Below are 20,444 nucleotides of genomic sequence, written 5' to 3'. Positions count from 1 at the left end.
TGCCAATAATAAATTATCCATAAAGGAAAAAGCATTTTACCTTCTTGTTTTCAAGAAAAGGCTGTTGAAAATTTTCCAAAATTTTAGTTTCAATGTACATGGCGCTGCCTCACTTGGACCTGGCCTTAATATTATATTTCTTAAAAAAACATTTTTTGTTTAAAACAATTCAAAAATACCCGCCGTGAAAATGACTTTTCACGCATTTTCACGGTCCAGAAATAATGTTCATCTGATCGAAATTTGAGGTATAAAATCACCTTAACGTTGTCATTGGATGGTGCTTTTACGCCGGCGTTTTATGCTGTCATGTGGCGGAGCCTTTATATCATCTCAACTTTTCGATTACAGCGCCCAATGGGAAAACAAATGAAACTACTTTGTCCGTGAATGTAAAAAAGTGTCATGGCGGCTGCTAGCTGTCAGGCACTTTCAGAACATAAGAAGATGAAATTAAAACTTACATTTTCAATTTGTTTTCAGTGATAATATCGCGTAATATAATATATATATACAGTAACTGCCCGCGTGTGTGTGTGTGCATGTTGTTTTTTTTAACGAGCAGTGCTCGTTTAAAAGTTGAAAAAAATAATGGGAAGAGATGGGGAGACGTCTAAACGAAGACGGTATTAGCGATCGTACTGAATTACTGTTATCAACATTATCGCAAGAAATAACATATTCCGCTTCCGCCGCAATGGTGGAATCGCGGTCGCGTGCAACTCGTCTTCGTGGAATTGTCGGCATTTGTCTTCTTCTCGCATTAACTGGAATCGTTTATCTTGGATATTTTTGTCCCGATCACGTGTGCGCGCTAACTAATCGCGATCCTAAAGAACCCGCGAGAATTATTGGTATAAATCCATCGGCTGAAATTATTAGCAATTCTATTGGAATTTTAGAATCGCGCACAAATTTTCGTCTTCAAAGCGTTCCCGGTAGTCTTGGTTATGATGATCTTTTTACCAATGATTCCTCACAATTTGACATTAATGCACACGACGTTATGGTTTTTCTTCATATTCAAAAGACTGGTGAGTTTTTATTGTTTGTTTGTTTTTTTTTTTGTCTCAAATGATAAATATTAAATTTTATTTACGATTAACAAATTAAGGAAAAAATTGATAATATTTACTAATAAAATTATATGATTATAATAATAATTAATAGTATTTTCACATGTTTTTGTTTGTGTACATTTCGTTATGTGTGTGTTTTTCTATGCATTTTTATTATTATCGAATTTTTGAAATATTTCAGATATCGTATTGTACGACTTTTTTCAACTTTTTTTTGACTTTTTCAAAAAAATTTTAAATAAAATATGACTTTTTTTTAGTGTACAATGCAGCTCTTCCAAAATTTAATAACTTAACAATTTTTTAACTAAAATTCTTCACCTAAATTAATTGTTTTTAATAATTAAAATTAATTTAATTTTTTTTTTAAATTAAAATAATAATATTTTCAATTCTTTAAAAATTCAATTATATGAAAATATTTTTCATTTAAATATTTTTAAAAATTCAATAATTTTATAAAAATTTCTTTAAAAAAAAAAAAAATAATTTCAACAAATAAAATTACCAAAAATTTTATTTAAAATCATATAAAATTTAATTATTTTTAAAAATCTAAACTTAATAATTTGATAATCAGATTTCACAGTGTTTCCCCTATTCCCTTATTTTTTCCTCTATTTAAAAAAATTCCCCATTTTTATGAATATTTCCACTTTTTTTCACTCATTTCCCCTATTTTTTTGTAAAAGCTCGAATAATGGAATATTTCATAAAAATTCAAATTTGAACCAAAAACAATTTGTCTTTTTCAACTTTTTTCAATAAAATATAATTTCATCACAATTTTTTGAAAATTTTATTATTTAAAGAAAAAATTCTCAATACAAAATTTTTCTAAAATTTATGTTATTGTCTAAAATTTATAAAAAAAAAAAAATATTCAGCAATTTAAATTTATGAAAATTTTGATTAAAAATCTCCTGAAATTCAATTGTTTTCAACAATTTTAACTACAACTAAAAATTTAATAATTTTTCAAATTTTTAACTTAAATTTTTTGTTGAATTAATTATTTCTGATAACTTTAATCAATAATCTTCAAAAAAATTTCATTAATTAACACATTTCGCAATTAAATTTTTTTTTTTAAATTCAATTATCTTCTGAACTTTGTAAAAAATCTTTCTCAATTCAAATTTACCAAAATTCCGTTTTTTTTTTGTATATCTCCTGAAATTTTTAATAATTTCTGAAAAACTTAAATATATATCTTCTCCAAATTTGATTACTTCCAAAATTTTTATCTAAAATTCCTCGCTAAATTAATTATTTCAATCATTTTAATTCAATTTTTCAAAAATTCAAATTTTTTTATTAAAAATTTTAAAAAATTCAATTACAGTAGAAAAGGGGTGAAAAAGCCGCTTTTTTAGGGTTCCGTACTTGGTTCGGAACCCTATTAATATCGGTTTTTTTTCATAAATCGTGTACCCCCCCCCCCCTAGCGGCCACACGAATTTATCTGGAGGGCTGAAATTTGGTACACATATGTATTTTCGCGTGTAGATTACAGGAAAAATATAGCGAACCTGATTGGAATTGATTATCATAGCGTTGTCAAGAAAAAACCATGAATTTCTACGAAAAATGACTAAAAATAACTATGTACCCCCCCCCTCTCTAGCGGCCACATCTTTTGAAAAATATAGCAAACTTGATTCGTATCAACACTGAAAAAAAAACTAGTAGGTTTTACTACTTTTTAACTACTCTGAGTAGTACAATAGACCCTCAACTGAATTTAAACGATTCTATTAACTATATAAAAATAGTTAAACCAATTAAAAAATGTAATTGGTAGAATGACATTTTGTGATTGTAATAACTCAATTTAAAAATGTTAAAACAACTCAAGATGTAAGTAGTAGATTTTACTACTTAAAGTGGTTCAATAGGCTTTAAGAACATTTTTTTGGTACATTTAATAAATATTTTCCAATTGAAACTACTACTTTAAGTAGTAGATTTTACTATTTAAAATAGGAAAATAAAATTATTTTTTATTTATAATTGTTTATTATCAGTAGAATTGACTTTTTCATCCTCTCTCCTATACTGACGCTTATTTTATGCGATTATGTACCTAACAGAGAAAATTTCTAACCGACGGGAATCGAACCCTCGACCCTAACGCTCGCAATCCGATACCTTAACCGACTAACCACGCACGCTCGCTACGACAGTCTGCAAACTACTCGAAGACTACTTTCTGCTTGTCCAATTGCTAATTTAACTATTTAAAGTAGTCATTTTTACTACTTTTATTAGTTGCTATAACTATCCTTTTTAAGTATTGACTTGTAAATTTTTCATCTTTTAATTATATTATAAGTTGTTTAATTGCATAGTGCAGTAAAATCTACTACTTAAAGTGATAGTTTTAATTGCAAAGGATTTTTTAATTCTACGACATAAATGTTCTTAAGGCCAGGTCCAAGTCGTGTCAGCTGTTCCATTGAAACTTCAAAGGAACAGCTGACTCGACTTGGACCTGGCCTTAAAGCCTATTGAACCACTTTAAGTAGTAAAAGCTACTACTGAAAGTAGTAGTTTTAATTGGAAACGATTTGTAAATTTTACAACAAAAACGTTTTTCAAGCTTATTGAATTAATTAAAATAGTAGAAAATACTACTTAAGGCCAGGTCCAAGTGAGGCAGTGCCATCTACATGGAAACTAAAATTTTGGAAAATTTCCAACAGCCCTTTCTTGAAAACAAGAAGGTAAAATGCTTTTTCCTTTATGGATAATTGATTATTGGCAAGATATACACCAGCTAAAACTTTTTTTGAGTTAAAATAATAAAAAAAATTTCATGTCAATAAATTAAATATTAGCACTTTTTTTAATAAACTGTAACAGTACTTTCTCAGAAATTACAATCAAAAATGCAATTTCCATTTGGAAAATTAATAAACGCTAAAAAATACACGACCTAAGATTTACCAATCACGAAAATAACAAAAAAAAAAGTATTTTAACATAACATATTTTACTCATTATGACAGCTGTTTGGCAGGTTATATATGTCACCAGACGTTTCGCAGTTTTGCCGAAAGGAGGAGATTGGCGCTGTTGCTAACCACCTGAAATACATAATCTACAAAAGGGCTGTCACAATCAGTAAAGCAGTATCAATATGTTAAATATTTAATAAAATTTTTTTTTCTTATTTTCGTGATTGGTAAATCTTAGGTCGTGTATTTTTTAGCGTTTATTAATTTTCCAAATGGAAATTGCATTTTTGATTGTAATTTCTGAGAAAGTACTGTTACAGTTTTTGTGAAAAAAGTGCTCATATTTAATTTATTGACATGAAATTTTTTTTATTATTTTAACTCAAAAAAAGTTTTAGCTGGTGTATATCTTGCCAATAATCAATTATCCATAAAGGAAAAAGCATTTTACCTTCTTGTTTTCAAGAAAAGGCTGTTGAAAATTTTCCAAAATTTTAGTATCAATGTAGATGGCGCTGCCTCACTTGGACCTGGCCTTAAAGTGGTAGTTTTAATCACAAAGGATTTGTTAATTCTACAACAAAAATGTTCTTAAAGCCTATTGTACCACTTTGAGTAGTAAAATCTACTACTTAAAGTAGTAGTTTTAGTTACAGACGACTTGTTAATTCTACAACAAGAATTTTATTGAAGCCTATAAAATCATAGAAATTAATAAAAAATTGACTACTCAAAAAGCAGTTATATTAATTAAAGAAAATAATTCCTTTTACTACATTTCATATAACTGCGGTGAATAGTAGTTGGATTTACTACTCTTCAAATTTTGAGTTGACTACAATTCCACTTGTTTTTACTACCTTAAGAAAGTTAATTTTACTACCGACCTGTAGTTGTACTTTAACTACATATTTGTGTAAAATCAACTATTACTTATTAACTTCTTAAAAATAGTTACATTAACTACATCAACATGATTAGATTAACTAAAAAAATAGTTATTTTAACTAGTTTCTAGTCAACTACCCAATGGTAGTTGAATTTCTCGGCAACATTTTTTTCAGTGAATTTACATAGCGTTGGCAAGGAAAAATCAAAAATTTCAAAAATATGGTTTATTCTCCCTAGCGCACACAATATTCAACCCAGACAGTTAATATTTAGTATATACAAATGTAATTTTACGGGAAAAATACAGGAAAAAAAATACAGGAGCAATATTAAGAAACTGTAACATTGAAAATAAATAAAATTAAGGTGTGATGTCCATCTTAGGACCAATGACCCCATTTTTTTGGCGCAAATAAAAATTACTTACAAACACAGTGTCAACCGAATCATTTTAGAATACTATTATACGATAAATAAATAAGGTTATTACGATATGCACCTATTCGAAATCAAAAATATAGATAATTTTACCGACTGAAATAAAAACTGTTACAAAACTTTTTAAAATGAAAAATCTACGTGATATGTCTTACAGGAAGAAAAATAATTCTTTCCGATCCGTGTTTATATAAAAAGCTTCATCTAAACAAACTAAATCAGTAAAAAAAATCACGAGGCGATATATATACTTACACGGAAACTTTATATCAAATGTCCATCTTGGTGCTATAATTAATCTCAAAATTAAATCAATTTAAAAAATCTACATCACACACGTATTAAGAATAGTTTTCTCTTTATGTGCAAACGTTTACTTTTATTTTTCATCCACTTGAACGAGTCGTAATATGTTCGGAAAGCTAACCATAATTTTGTATCTAAAAGATCACAAAACTAAATTTTACAAATAAAAACTATAATATTATAAATACGATGGCCAAACTAGAATCAAAAGTTGCGTATTACCTAATTGAATTTATATTCTAAATGGCTGATAAAACTGTTCAATAGTTTTAATATAAAACCCAAATGGCTCTTTTTCCCTTTGGCTTTTTCACCACACTCTACTCTACTGTTTAAAATTTTGTCAATAATTTTCAGCAATTTAAATTTACAACAATTGCAATTAATAAATTAATTTTTTTCAATAATATTTTAATCGATTTTTTTGAAAATTTAATTATTTAAAAAAAAGGCCAAAATTCTGAATTCGAATAATTTGTACAATCACTTGGAATTTTTTCTTCTTTTAAAGTAACATAAAAATTATTATTTTTCAAAATTTGTCCTACTGAATTGAAATCTTGAAAATTTGTCATAGTTTAATTCTGAAGTTTAAAAAAAAAGTTGATTGAAATGTTTCTTTGATACATTCTTATTATAAAATTAGAAAATAGTATTCAATTATTTTACAAAAGTTTTTTCTTAAATAAATTGTTAAATTGTCATCCAATAACTTTCATCAAAATCAAATATACGGGTTGTGAAACCTCGTACGTTGACATTCCGTCTATAAAAAGATATGGAACTTTTTTTACACTTAAAGCAAAACATTTAGCTGGCCAAATGCCAATGAAATTATTTTAAAAGAAACAATACGTCTCCCATTTTTGAAGGTATATTGTGTCGCCAAATCGCTGAATTATTCATTTAAACACTTCTTATAGTCTGTGGGTTGATAATTGTAAATGAGCATGCGTAGTTAAAAAAATGTTTGTTTAGAAAAAAAAGTTATTATAACTTTTCTCTCTCTTTCTCTCTTCTTTTAAAATCATTAGTTTCGAAATTTAAAATTGCGGTATTTTGAAAATTAAAATTATGTTTATAATTATAATTTTCTACATTTACATGGAATTTTATATATGAGACTAAAACGTTTGAGAATTTGAATTAATTTATAAAGTATAAAGTGGATTTTGTATTATGAAAAATTTTCATATCGAAGAATTTGCATTGAACTAAAATTCGAATTAAATTTTTTTTTAATAAAAACTTTGTTAATTAAGAATTTTGTTAAATAGAAATTCTGTTAATTGTGGATTTATTGAATGACAATTCTGTTAGGTAAATATTTTGATAAATTGAAATTTACTAAAATAACAATTCTGTTAAAAAAAATTTTCTTTGTGCCACTTTTCTTGACATAAATTCCGTTAAATTGAAATTATATTAATTTGAAATTCGATGTACCGTAAAATGGGGTAAAGTCGGCGTTTGCGGGTAAAGTCGGCCGGCATTTTAAACACTTAAATATTGTATTTCATTTATTAATTTACATTAATTCTAACTACATTTTTAATAAAACTCGGATTTCTTCTGGAAAAAAGTAATAGTTAAACTTTAAAATGATTTAAAATGCCGGCCGACTTTACCCTCAAACGCCGACTTTACCCCATTTTACGGTACCAGAAAATCTGCTTTTTATAATTTTACTAAATAAAAATTTGATAATTTAAGATTCGACGCAGTAAAAATTCTTTTAAATTAAATGTTGAGAATATAAATACGTCCCCAATTAGTTTATTTATTTCACTTAAATATTTTATTTTTTATGAAACATTATTTATTTGGTTGAAATACATATGAAATTAGTGGATAATAGACAGGTAAATGATTTAATTGTATCAAAAAGAATTTTATTTGACGAAGCTGAAGTACGCAACGTTTATGATAAACGATTTTTAAGGAAATAATTTTTTAAGATGAAAAATTCTATAATTTTTTGCTCAAAAAATATTTTTTTATAATTTGTTGATTAATAAAAACTGTAAGAAATATTTTTTAGACGAAAAATTATAGAATTTTTCATTTTGAAAAATTATTTCTTTAAAAATCGTTTATCATAAACGTTGCGTACTTCAGCTTCGTTTTATTTGATCAAAATAAATTTTTTTTAGTATAATTTATGTCAGGGAAAAGTCAGAGAATTTTTTTCCTAGCAGTTGTTAGACACCCTGAATAGTTCAAAAAAAATTTTTTAGCTATAATTGAATTTAAGGAGATATTTAATGAAAATTTTCGAAAATTGTAATTTCTTTAGATATTTTATAAGCTTTAAACAATGATTAATCTTTGCAGGCCACGGATTATACGAGTTTTTCGACTATTTCCGACTTTTTTTCAAAATTACGACTTTTTTTGACTTATTTTAATAAAATGCGACTTTTTCGACATTTTTCACATTTTAAAAAAAAATTTTTAAATAAAATAAATTTTTTTTAGTATAAAATGCAGATCTTCTTCAGATTTTCTTTATTTCAATTATTTAACAAATTTTTAACTAAAATTCTTCACTATATTTATTTAAGTATCAGCGGGCTTAGCTTATATTAATTATTTTTAATAATTTTAATGAAATTCATCACAAATTTAATTATTTCAAATTATTTTTCAATTAAAATTTTTATGAAATTTAACAATTGTTTATAATTTTAAAAAAATATCAAATAAAATTACCAAAAATTTTTCATTCAAAATCACAAATCAATTCAAAATCAAATAAAATTCAACTATTTTCAAAAATTTCAATTCAACATCAACTAAAATTCAATTATTACCCAAAATTTCAATTCAAAATTAATTACAATTCAATAATTATTCAAAATTTCAATTCAAAATTAATTATTATCAAAGTTTTCAATAAAAAATCAACTAAAATTTAATTATTATCCCAAAATTTCATTTAAAATTCAATTATTTCCCAAAATTTCAATTCAAAATCAAAGAAAATTCAATTATTTTCAAAATTTTAAATTCAAAATCTTTTAAAATTCAATTATTTTCTAAATTTTCTATTTAAAATCAAATAAAATTCAATTATTTTCCAAATTTTCAATTCAATATCAACTAAAATTTAATTATTCTCAAAAATTTCAATTTAAAATTAATTATTATCAAAATTTTCAATCAAAAATCAACTAAAATTGAATTATTATCCAAAATTTCAATTAAAATTCAATTATTTTCAAAAATTTGAATTTAAAAGCTTCTAAAATTTAATTATTTCTAAAATTTTCCATCGAAAATTTTTTGAAATTCAATAATTTTAATTATAACTCTACGGAAATTCAATTATTTTTATCATCAAAAAAATTTTAATTAAAAATCACTTGAAGTTCAATTAATTTCAAAAATCTCAATTTTAAATCTTTGAAAATTAAATTAAATTTAAAAAATGTTTTCCAAAAATTGTTTGATACATTATTTTTAGTTCTGTAAAATTTAATAATTGTTTGAAAATTAACAATATCTTTTGAAATTTAATAATTTCTAAAAATTTCAACTTTAACCCTTCGAAAAGGATTATTATTAAAAAAAAAAAATTTTATTTAAAAATCTGTAAAATATTTTTGTTAAAATAAAAAAAATCGACTTTTTTGGAATATAAATCGACTTTTTTTGTGCCTTTAAGTCGATCCGAGGCCTGTCTTTAGAGAATTTTGAATTGGAAAATGTTTTAAATAATTGAATTTTCGAAAATCTTGATTAATATTATTAAATTATTCAAAAATTTCAATTTTAAATATATTTATAAATAATTGAAATTTAGAAGTGTTCGAGTTAAAATTTTTAGAAATAATAATTGAATTTCAAGAGATTATTAATTAAAATTTTCATTTGGAATTGGTGAAATTTTTTTGAAAAACTTTAGAAAATAATGTGAATTTTCAATTGAAAACTGTTTTAAATCATGTAACTTTCGAAGAATTTGTTTTAAATTATTGAAAATAATTGATTTTGCAAAAGAATTCAAGTCAATATATTTTTTTTAATAATTCAATTTGAAAAAATAAAATAAAATCGAAAAATTTGTGCAATCCGAGGCCTGTTATTAAAAACCTCTTGAAATATATTGAAAAAATTTCAATTTTGACAGTAAGTAAATGAAAATTTGGAGAAAAATAAAATAATATATTTCTTTGTCAACCCCGATTTGATAAAAAAAATTAATAAATAAATAAATAAATAAAGACAGCAATATTTTGTTAATTTAAAGGTGGAACATTATTTGGCAAGCACTTGGTGCGAGACTTGGATCTTCAAAGACAGTGCTCATGCCAAAGACGTCGTAAACGTTGCTTTTGCTTCCGTCCAAATCGAAATGAAAATTGGCTATTCTCAAGATATTCCACTGGATGGAAATGTGGACTTCACGCTGATTGGACTGAGTTGACCGGATGTGTTGATAGTGAATTAAACAAAATCGAAGGCAACGTGAAAAGACGTTATTTCTACGTGACAATCATCAGAGATCCGGTGGCAAGATATCTTTCTGAATTTAAACACGTCCAAAGGGGTGCCACGTGGAAAGGGGCACGTCATTGGTGTGCTGGAATACAAGCAAATATTCCCCAATGTTACTCGGGTCCTAACTGGGACGGAGTTACATTAGATCAGGTAATTTAAAAACAACAAAATTTTTTTTTTGTTATAAAATAATTATATAATAATAAAATGCTTGGTCTGTCCTTCTGTTCTAACTTGAAGTTGGCCATTTCTGATTTCACGTGTTTTTTTGAATAGTAATCTTATGACGTGTCAAATTTTGACAATTCTTTTTCTCATTTTTGCCAAAGTTGTATAATTGTGTTTCCAAATTTCGGAATAAGTTTCTTTAAAATTCCAAATTCCAAAATTCAATTCACGAAGCTGAAGTACACAACGTTTACCAACGAAATTTTTTTTAAAGTTGTATATTCATTCAAAAATTCTATACAAATACAAAAAATTTATGATGAGAAAAAAGATGCGCCAGGAAATTTCGTACAAGATAGTAATTTGAAAAAAATTTATTTTTAAAAATTAATTTTGAAGGTACCAGGGGCCAACGAATACCTATTAAATATTAAATATTAATTATAAAAACACAGGCCTCGAATCAACTTAAAGACACAAAAAGTCATTTTAGTCGATTTATATTCCAAAAAAAAGTGGATTTGTTTTTTATTTTAACAAAAATATTTTACAGATTTTTAAATAAAAATTTTTTTTTTTAATAATAATCCTTTTCGAAGGGTTAAAGTTGAAATTTTTAGAAATAATTAAATTTCAAAAGATATTGTTAATTTTCAAACAATTATTAAATTTTACAGAACTAAAAATAATTTATCAAACAATTTTTGGAAAACATTTTTTAAATTTAATTGAATTTTCAAAGATTTAAAATTGAGATTTTTTAAATTAATTGAAACTTTAAGTATTTGTAATTAAAATTTTAGATTATTTCACTAAAAATTTATTAGAAAATGCGGACAAAATACAATAATTTGAAAATCATTATTAATTGAAAAATGGTTTCAAATAGTTGAATTTTCAAAGAATATTATTAAAATAGTTAAAAATAATTGAATTTCCTTAGAGTTATAATTGAAATTATTAAATTTCAAAAAAAAAAAAAAATTTCGATGAAAAATTTTAGAAATAATTAAATTTTAGTAGCTTTTAAATTCAAATTTTTGAAAATAATTGAATTTTAATTGAAATTTTGTATAATAATTCAATTTTAGTTGATTTTTGATTAAAAATTTTGATAATAATTAATTGTGAATTGAAATTTTTGAGAATAATTGAATTTTAGTTGATTTTGAATTGAAAATTTGAAAAATAATTGAATTTTATTTGATTTTAAATAGATAATTTAGAAAATAATTGAATTTTAAATAAAACTTTGGATAATAATTAAATTTTAGTTGATTTTTCATTGAAAACTTTGATAATAATTAATTTTGAATTGAAATTTTGAATAATTATTGAATTGTAATTAATTTTGAATTAAAATTTTGGGTTATAATTGAATTTTAGTTGATTTTGAATTGAAATTTTTGAAAATAGTTGAATTTTATTTGATTTTGAATTGAAAATTTGGAAAATAATTGAATTTTATTTGATTTTAAATAGAAAATTTAGAAAATAATTGAATTTTAAAAGATTTTCAATTTAAAATTTTGAAAATAATTAAATTTTCTTTGATTTTGAATTGAATTTTTGGGAAATAATTTTGGGTTATAATTGAATTTTAGTTGATTTTGAATTGAAATTTTTGAAAATAGTTGAATTTTATTTGATTTTGAATTGAAAATTTGGAAAATAATTGAATTTTATTTGATTTTAAATAGAAAATTTAGAAAATAATTGAATTTTAAAAGATTTTCAATTTAAAATTTTGAAAATAATTAAATTTTCTTTGATTTTGAATTGAATTTTTGGGAAATAATTGAATTTTCTTTGATTTTGAATTGAAATTTTGGGAATTAATTGAATTTCAAATAAAATTTTTGATAATAATTAAATTTTAGTTGATTTTGAATTGAAAACTTTGATAATAATTAATTTTGAATTGAAATTTTGACTAATTATTGAATTGTAATTGATTTTGAATTGAAATTTTGGGTAATAATTGAATTTTATTTGATTTTAAATAGAAATTTTGAGTAATTATTGAATTGTAATTGATTTTGAAATGAAATTTTGGAAAATAATTGAATTTCAATTCATTTTGAATTTAAAATTTTGGGAAATAATTGAATTTTAATTGAAATTTTGTATAATAATTTAATTTAAGTTCATTTTTGATTGAAAATTTGGATAATTAATTTTGAATAGAAATTTCAGAAAATAATTGAATTTTATTTCATTTTAAATTGAAAACTTGGTAAATAATTAAATTTTAAATTGAAAATTTTTGATAATTATTGGATTTTTAATTGATTTTGAATTAAAATTTTGGGTAGTAATTGAATTTTAGTTTATTTTGAATTGAAATTTTTAAAAAATAATTCAATTTTATTCTGATAATTTTTTTTTTAAATTATAAACAATTGTTAAATTTCATAAAAATTTTAATTGAAAAATAATTTTGATATAATTGAATTTGTGATGTATGTCATTAAAATTATTAAAAATAATTAATTTAGTGAAGAATCATTTTAGTTCAAAATTTGTTAAATAATTGTATTGAAGAAGATCTGAAGAAGATATACATTTTATACTAAAAAAATGTATTTTATTTACATTTTTTTTCAAATGTAAAGAAAAATGTCGCATTTTATTAAAATAAGTCGATAAAAGTCGTATTTTTGAAAATAGTCGGAAAAAGTCGTATAATCCGAGGCCTGTAAACATATAATTTTCATTATTATCATTTAATATGTAATAATATTCTAATAAATTAAATTATTATTGATAATATTAATCTTTAATTTCTTTATAACAAACAATGAAATACTCAATTTGGCGCGCTTGCGCGCGTTTAATTTTGCTAGTTTGAAAATAAAAAGAAAAGAAGACAAGATATAAAAGTGATATACACACTAAGATTAAATTTTTAAAAAGTAAAAAAAAATATAACTAAAAATTTATGATGTGTATATTTTTTCTCAGATCGGGCGGTTGAAAAATAAATTTTAAAAAATTTATAGGCGAATATTTGAAATTATATTATACATAGTTTTATCTAAAAACTTTTTTTTTTTTTTTTTTTTTTATCGTCAACCACTCAATGATCACACAATCGTTCACTTAAATTGCGAAATATTTATCTCGTTTTCAATCCTTTCACTTATAGAAATTAAAATTAACGACGATGCAACTACACTTCATTCATTCACTTAATAAACATGTACTGAGCTACTGATTGTAAATAATTTTATATTGATGATGTTAAATTATTATTGAAATTTCATATTGTAATATAATTAATCGTTTTTATATTAGCAAATATTTCTTTTTATTGTGATTCTAATAAAAGAATGAAATTAAAAAATTTATTTTACAGACTTTTGTTTTAAAATTATAATTTAATTTAGAAAGAGAAAATATTTAAATATATTTATATTTAAATATTAAATTATTTTACTGAACGAGAATAATTACAAAAGTTTATAAAATCATTTTATTATTTAGAAAAAGCGTTAAATATAATTAAATTTTTCTTCTACTGTATTATAATTGACCTTTAATTTCTTAAAGACAATGAAAAATAAATCTTCTATTATAAACCCTCTTTCATAAATTATTTACAAATATTTTTTTTTTGGTTTCAGTTTATAGCTTGTCCTCACAATTTGGCGAGTAACAGACAAACAAGAATGTTAGCAGATCTTTCTTTAATTGGCTGTTACAACTCGTCAATGAGTAGTGCAGAGAGGGATCGAATTATGTTAGATAGTGCAAAGCACAATTTGCAATTTATGCCATTTTTCATGCTCACTGAATATCAAAAGGTAAGAATTTGTTTAATTCTATAAATTCAATTTTAAAATTTCTTTTAATTATATTTTTATTATTTTTATTAAGGTGAGACTCTAGTGAATTTTTCATATCTAATATTTTCAGTATCGCAAAATTTTCGTAAAAAAAACAAAAATTATAAAACCTAAAAACTTAAACTAAAAATAATTTATCTTTTTCGATTGTTTTTATTTATTTTCATTTGTATGAAAAAAAAAATTTTTTTTCACTCTATTGCAAAAATTTTCAAAATATTTATTCTCTTTGAAATATTTAAATTTTTATTTTACATGATAGTTGAAAGAAGTAAAGCTGTGAAAAAAAGAGTTGAATTTCATTTTTTTGGGCTAAACTGACAAAACAGTAAACAACTTGACTTTAAACATAAACAGCCTCATTTTGGGTATATTTGGAATTGTAAAATATTTCCATAAATATTTAACAGAAGCTCTGTTCCAACATCTGTGAATAATTAAATTTAAAAAAAAAGAACTCTTCTTCATTTATTTTTATTTGAAATAAATTAAACTTTCGAATTCTTCCCATATAGATTTATTTATGTTCAATGTGTTAAAAAATCTATAGAGTTATAATAGTTTAAAATTTTAAATATATTAAAAAAAAAACTGAAAATATGTTTTTTTATGAAATCTGTAACAAAAAAAAAAAAATTGTTTTTTCTATATTCGTTTAGACTGTAAAATCCAGGCTTCACAGTAATTCCCCTTTTCCCCTAGTTTATGTTGAAACTCGAATAATAATATAAATGTCATTTTTTCCACTTTTTTTTTACAAAAATATACTTTTATCAAAATTTTCTATAAATTTTATTATTTAAAACACTTTCTCAACACAAATTTTTCTAAAATTCAGTTATTTTTTAAATCTTATAAAAAAAAATATTCAGCAATTTAAATTTATGGAAATTTTGATTAAAAATCTCCTGAAATTAAATTGTTTTCAGTAATTGTAACTGCGCAACTATTTTAAAATTTAATAATTTTTCTAATTTTTAATTTAAATTCCTTCTTGAATTAATTAATTATTTCTGATAACTTTAATCAAAGTCTTCAAAAAATTTCATTAATTAACACATTTCTCAATTAAATTTTTTTTTAAATTCAATTATCTTCTGAACTTTGTAAAAAAAATCTTCCTCAATTAAAATTTTTCCAATTTTTTTTTTTTTATATCTCCTGAAGTTTTAATTATTTCTAAAAAACTTTAATATATCTCTTCCAAATTTGATTACTTTCAAAATTTGTATCTAAAATTCTTTGCTAAATATTAATTATTTCAATCATTTTAATTCAATTTTTTCAAAAATTCAAATTTTTTTTTTATTAAAAATTCTTTTTAAATTCAATTACTGTTTAAAATTTTTTCAATAAATTTTAGCAATTTAAATTTACAATAATTTCAATGAATAAATTAATTTTTTTTTCAATAATATTTTAATCGATTTTTTTGAAAATTTAATCATTTAAAAAAGGCCTAAATTCTGAATTCGAATAATTTGTTCAATCACTTGGAATTATTTCTTCTTTTAAAGTAACATTAAATTATTTTTAAAAAATTTGTCCAACTGAATTGAAATCTTGAAAATTTGTCATAGTGTAATTCTGAAGTTTAACAAAAAATGTTTATGGAAATTTTTCTGTGAGACATTATTATAGAAGAATTAGAAAAAATTTATTTAATTTATAATAAATAATGTTAATAATAATGAAATATTTATTAACTAATAAAATTTATTAAAAATAAAAAATATCGATTTTTGTTGTAATAAAAATTGACTAAAACGACTTCTTTCTTTTTCTGAAGTCAATCGGAGGCCTGAATTAGGAAAATTGGAATTCTTTTTTTTTTTTTAACAGAATATTAATTTTGAAATTTAATTTAAGGAGGTTCAAACCCATTAACATAACCTTAAACTAAAAATTGTTTTTAACAACAAATAAAACTATAAATAAAATTAATTTTATCAAATTTTGAAAGATTCATAGTTGTACAATTTTCACAAAATAAAGTATTTTGTTCAAAAATTTGTTGTTAATTAATAATTATTTCACTTTTTATATTTGTTGTTTAAAGTTAGTGAATAATTGTGTAATTTTTATGCAATTCTTACAAACAATAGCTCATTTTGCTCTTTGAAGGATTTACTACAATTCTGTTTGTTGAATTTTATTAAAAATATTTTATTCAGAAGTTAATAAACAAGTAAAAATTTTATTTTTTTAACAAACCATTATATAACAAAAACACAAGATTAGAATTGTAGAGAATCTTTCAAAGAAAAAAATGAGCCATTGTTTATAAAAATTGGTAAAAAATTAGAATTGTTCACCAACTTTTAAGAAAAACTACAAAATGATTATTAATTATTATTTGACAACAAATTTTAATTAACAATAATTTTTTTCCAAAATTATATATACAATTGGATCTGTCGAATTTGGGTGTAATAAATTTTTAATTCTGTTAAAAAGTACTTTTTAGTTTGATGTTATGTTAATGGGTTGAACCTCCTTAGATAAATTCAAAATTTCAGTTTCTTTGAAAAATATGAATAAAATCAAGTTTTGTATATTTTACAAGATGTTTTTCAGTTTAATAAAATAATAAATTACTTGCATTTTTCAAGAAAAAAAAACTAGTTCTAATTTTCATTCTGTGGAAAGTTAATTTTAAAATAATTTAAAAAAAATAAAAAGCGTTTATTCATTAGATTTATGCAATTTAAATTTTAATAAAACATTGAAAATGACATTTTAAAAAAAAATTAATTACTCTACTGGGAAAATCTCTTCTTTATATCTCACTTTTCTCTATAAATTTATCATCTTTTAAAAAATTTGGAAAAAATTAGATTTTACCCTATTTTCCCCTTTTTACAAATAAAATTTCCTCTATTCCCTTTTTTTTAAAGCAAATTTTATGCTGTGAAGCCTGAAAATGTTATTATTTAAATTTATTTTTCAAACTTGATAATTTTTTTAAAATGTAGAATGTAGAAAATGTAGAATTATAATGTAAGTAGGTTTTAATCGTTGAAGCAGAAAAAGAAATTAAGTTTTTAAAAATAATATTTATTATATATTTTGAGTTGATTTTTCAATTTAGAGTGATTTATTATTTATTTATTTTTTATATATAATGAGATTTTTTATTTATTTATTTATTTACGGGACTTTAAAATAAAGTACTTTAAAAAGTTTCAAATTTTTCAGAATTAAAAAAGTTTTTAAACAAAAAATTTCAATTTTCTTTTACTGACAATAATAGTTATTGTTAAATTATTTTTACTTTTATTTCATAAGTTGTAATTTTAATTTAACAGAGTTTTCCTTTTAATATTGAATTTTCATTTTTTGAATTTTTATTTAATTGAATTTAAATTCAATCAAATTTTTTATTTAATAAAATTTTTATTTTCCCTAATTTCGCGCATTATTCAACTTTTTATTTAAAAGAATTCTAAAATTGAATCGCTTATTTTAATATAACAAAAATCTCATATTGATTCTAATTATTTTTAAATGACACAATTTCTAATTCATTGATTTTATTCATTTGTCTGAATTTTAATTTGCACAAATTGTCAATTATTGAAATTTAAATTTTCAAAATGTCAAATTTTCATTTTACCGAAATTTGTTAAAAAAAGACCAAAAAAGAAAATTGAAAAGAAAGATTTTGGCGCGAATTTTGAAAATTGACAAACGACAATGAATTTCACGTTTATGATAAAAACATTTAGAAGAAAAAAAAAACTAATAGCAAATTATTATAATTTTCTGGTCGAAACTAATTTGCTAATTTGAAAAAAATGAAAATTCTCTAATAATAAAAAAGCAGACGTAAATATTTATTATAAATTTTTAATATTTTTTTCATTACTAATTTAATTTATCAAAACAAAAATTTACAGGTTGGCCAATATTCATTTGAAGAAACGTTTGGAATGCGTTTTGCGGTGGCTTTTGAACAGCACAATACAACATTAAGCGCATCAACATTATCAACATTAACCTCAATGCAATTAGAATCAATTCGTCGTCTAAATAAATTAGATCTTGAATTATATGCTTATGCAAAAACTGTTGCTTTCCAACGTTTTCGTCAATTACGCGATCGTGATCCACATTTTGTTCAAAGATTTCAACATTTGGGTGAGTTACCCTCTAGACAAAGTGTTACCGAATTTAACTGGGACTCAGTTATCGAAGAGACAACGGATAATGACTGAAAGCTTCTAAGTGATTCAAATTAGAATTTTTTTTAGACTAAGAAAAATTTCAAAAAAAAAAAAAACCCCGGCAAAATTTCCAAATTGAAAACATTTTTTCTTTTTTTTTTTTTCAAAAGAAATGTTTTACTCTCTGGAAATTAATGCCATTGATTGATAACCAAATACCAAAGAGTCACGAACAAATTAAAAGAAAGAGAAAAAAGAAAATAACGTGACTAGTTGTAGCTTCGTAGATTTTAAGTGTTTTCTCTTTATAAAATTAATCTCTCGACACGTTATTAATTTTTCACCAGTGTTCTTCCATATACGACATATCTTTATTCGTTTTTTAGTGATAATAATTGTTAAAAGAAAATTTAATTTTCTTTTTAATAATCATTCTTTTTAAATTAATATTTCGATTTTTTGTAATCGAAATTAAGTTCGATTGGTAATTTACCAACAATCGTTTTCTAAAGTAAGTTATTAAACTGACGATAAAAATATCCACTTTTTAGGGATAATAAAATCGGTTTTGTTATTTTTTTTATATATATTTTTTACGTGCCTTCATTTAAAAAAAAAATAAATAAATTTTATCAATTGCCCGAAGATCTCAATTTTTTTTTTTGCAAAGGATTACTTGACTCTCTATTTTTTTGCTTTATTTATTTTTTATAATTAATTTTCTTTTTATTTATACGTGTAAAATGATTTTTTTTTAAGTATCGAGTCAGTTATCATTGCGTGAGATTTATCTATAAATTATTATTTTGTACATAATTTTTAAAAGTAAAAATGATCTTTTTTATTAATTATACATTTTTTCCGGATAGAGAATAGAGATCTGAAATATTATGACAAGCTCCAGTTGTTTGTCTAACTAAAACAACGTGGTTGAATTACCGAATTATTAATCTACATTACCGGCTGATAATAAAATAGGACAATGAAAATATATAAAAATTATCGACATAGAAATGTACATTGAGGACTGATGGTAAAGCAAGAAATTGATAATATATAAAAATTACCGATATAGAAATCTACATTACCGACAGATGGTAGAACAGGAAAAATGATAATATAAAAAATACAGACATAGAAATCTACATCAACAACTGATGGTATAATAGGAAAATGAAATTAAAAAATTACCGACATAGAAATCTACATTACCAACCGATGGTATAGAGGAACAATTTTTTAAAATTTGAAATTTGTTTAACCATCAGTCGGTTATATCGCTTTCTGTGTCAGTAATTTTTTATATCAGAATGTTCCTGCTCTTACCATCAGTCGATGATATAGATTTCTAGATCGATAATTTTGTATATCATTTGTCTACTTTTACCATCAGTCGATAATGTAGATTTCTATGTCGATAATTTTTATACAATCATTTTTCCTATTTGTACCATCAGTCGATAATGTAGATTTCTGTGTCGGTAATCGATTTTTATTTTTAAAAAAATAAGTTTCAGATCTCTATATTTTAAACGAAAAACGTTAATGGATTTCCTTAACATGAAAACAAATGGATAAATAACAATTAATATTAATAATATTAATAATAAGAATAATTGATCAGAATTTTTAAACTTGGTCGTTTAAAATCGAATTTGCGATTTTTATAAAAATTCATAATTTCAAAAGGAAAAGATAATTAAAATAATTAGAAAAAGCGGTTTAAAAAATATTTTTAACAAATTTTTACTGAAACGTATAAATATTCTATAATATCTATTAGTGAGAATTTTTATTTGAAAAAATTCGACATTAAGAAAATTTTTTTTTCTAATTAAATTTTTTACATCACCGATTTTTATTTAAATAAGAATATTTTTTTCTTTCTTACAAATTTTTAAATACACAATTCGATATTTCGATCACAAAAATCGATTTTAAATGTACCTGGTAAAAAAATTTCGATTAAATTTAATAATAGTAATAATTAAATTTCATTTTTTCAAATGAAAAATCATCTATTGATAATAATAAAAAAAAAAAAAAATTACAGTCGGTAACAATTTCCGATGGACGGTAAGTTAC

The 20,444-nt window shown here is 22.5% G+C and overlaps 1 protein-coding gene across 1 annotated transcript; it reads left to right on the top strand.

The window, feature by feature from the left end:
- Positions 1-379: 379 nt before the first annotated feature.
- Positions 380-18,944, top strand: LOC127285815 (heparan-sulfate 6-O-sulfotransferase 2). Its single transcript, XM_051312003.1, has 4 exons — positions 380-1,034; positions 9,927-10,327; positions 13,972-14,151; positions 18,093-18,944. The coding sequence occupies exons 1-4, from the start codon at positions 602-604 to the stop codon at positions 18,408-18,410; spliced, it is 1,332 nt and encodes a 443-aa protein (XP_051167960.1). The 5' UTR covers positions 380-601; the 3' UTR covers positions 18,411-18,944.
- The last annotated feature ends 1,500 nt before the right edge of the window (positions 18,945-20,444 follow it).

Source organism: Leptopilina boulardi, unplaced genomic scaffold (assembly GCF_019393585.1).
Source record: "Leptopilina boulardi isolate dan_hultmark-lab unplaced genomic scaffold, ZJU_Lbou_2.1 LbouV2_341, whole genome shotgun sequence".
NCBI lineage: Eukaryota > Metazoa > Arthropoda > Insecta > Hymenoptera > Figitidae > Leptopilina > Leptopilina boulardi.
The sequence above is the reverse complement of the archived record's forward strand: the minus strand, read 5'-3'. Positions and strand labels throughout refer to the sequence as shown.

What these genes read in the sequence shown, in the direction of transcription:
- LOC127285815 (XM_051312003.1), top strand. Translation starts at nt 602, where the DNA reads ATGGGGAGACGTCTAAACGAAGACGGTATTAGCGATCGTACTGAATTA. An exon ending in ACGGAGTTACATTAGATCAG is followed by an intron (nt 10,328 to 13,971) that starts GTAATTTAAAAA and finishes TTTTGGTTTCAG; the next exon opens with TTTATAGCTTGTCCTCACAA. An exon ending in TGCTCACTGAATATCAAAAG is followed by an intron (nt 14,152 to 18,092) that starts GTAAGAATTTGT and finishes AAAAATTTACAG; the next exon opens with GTTGGCCAATATTCATTTGA.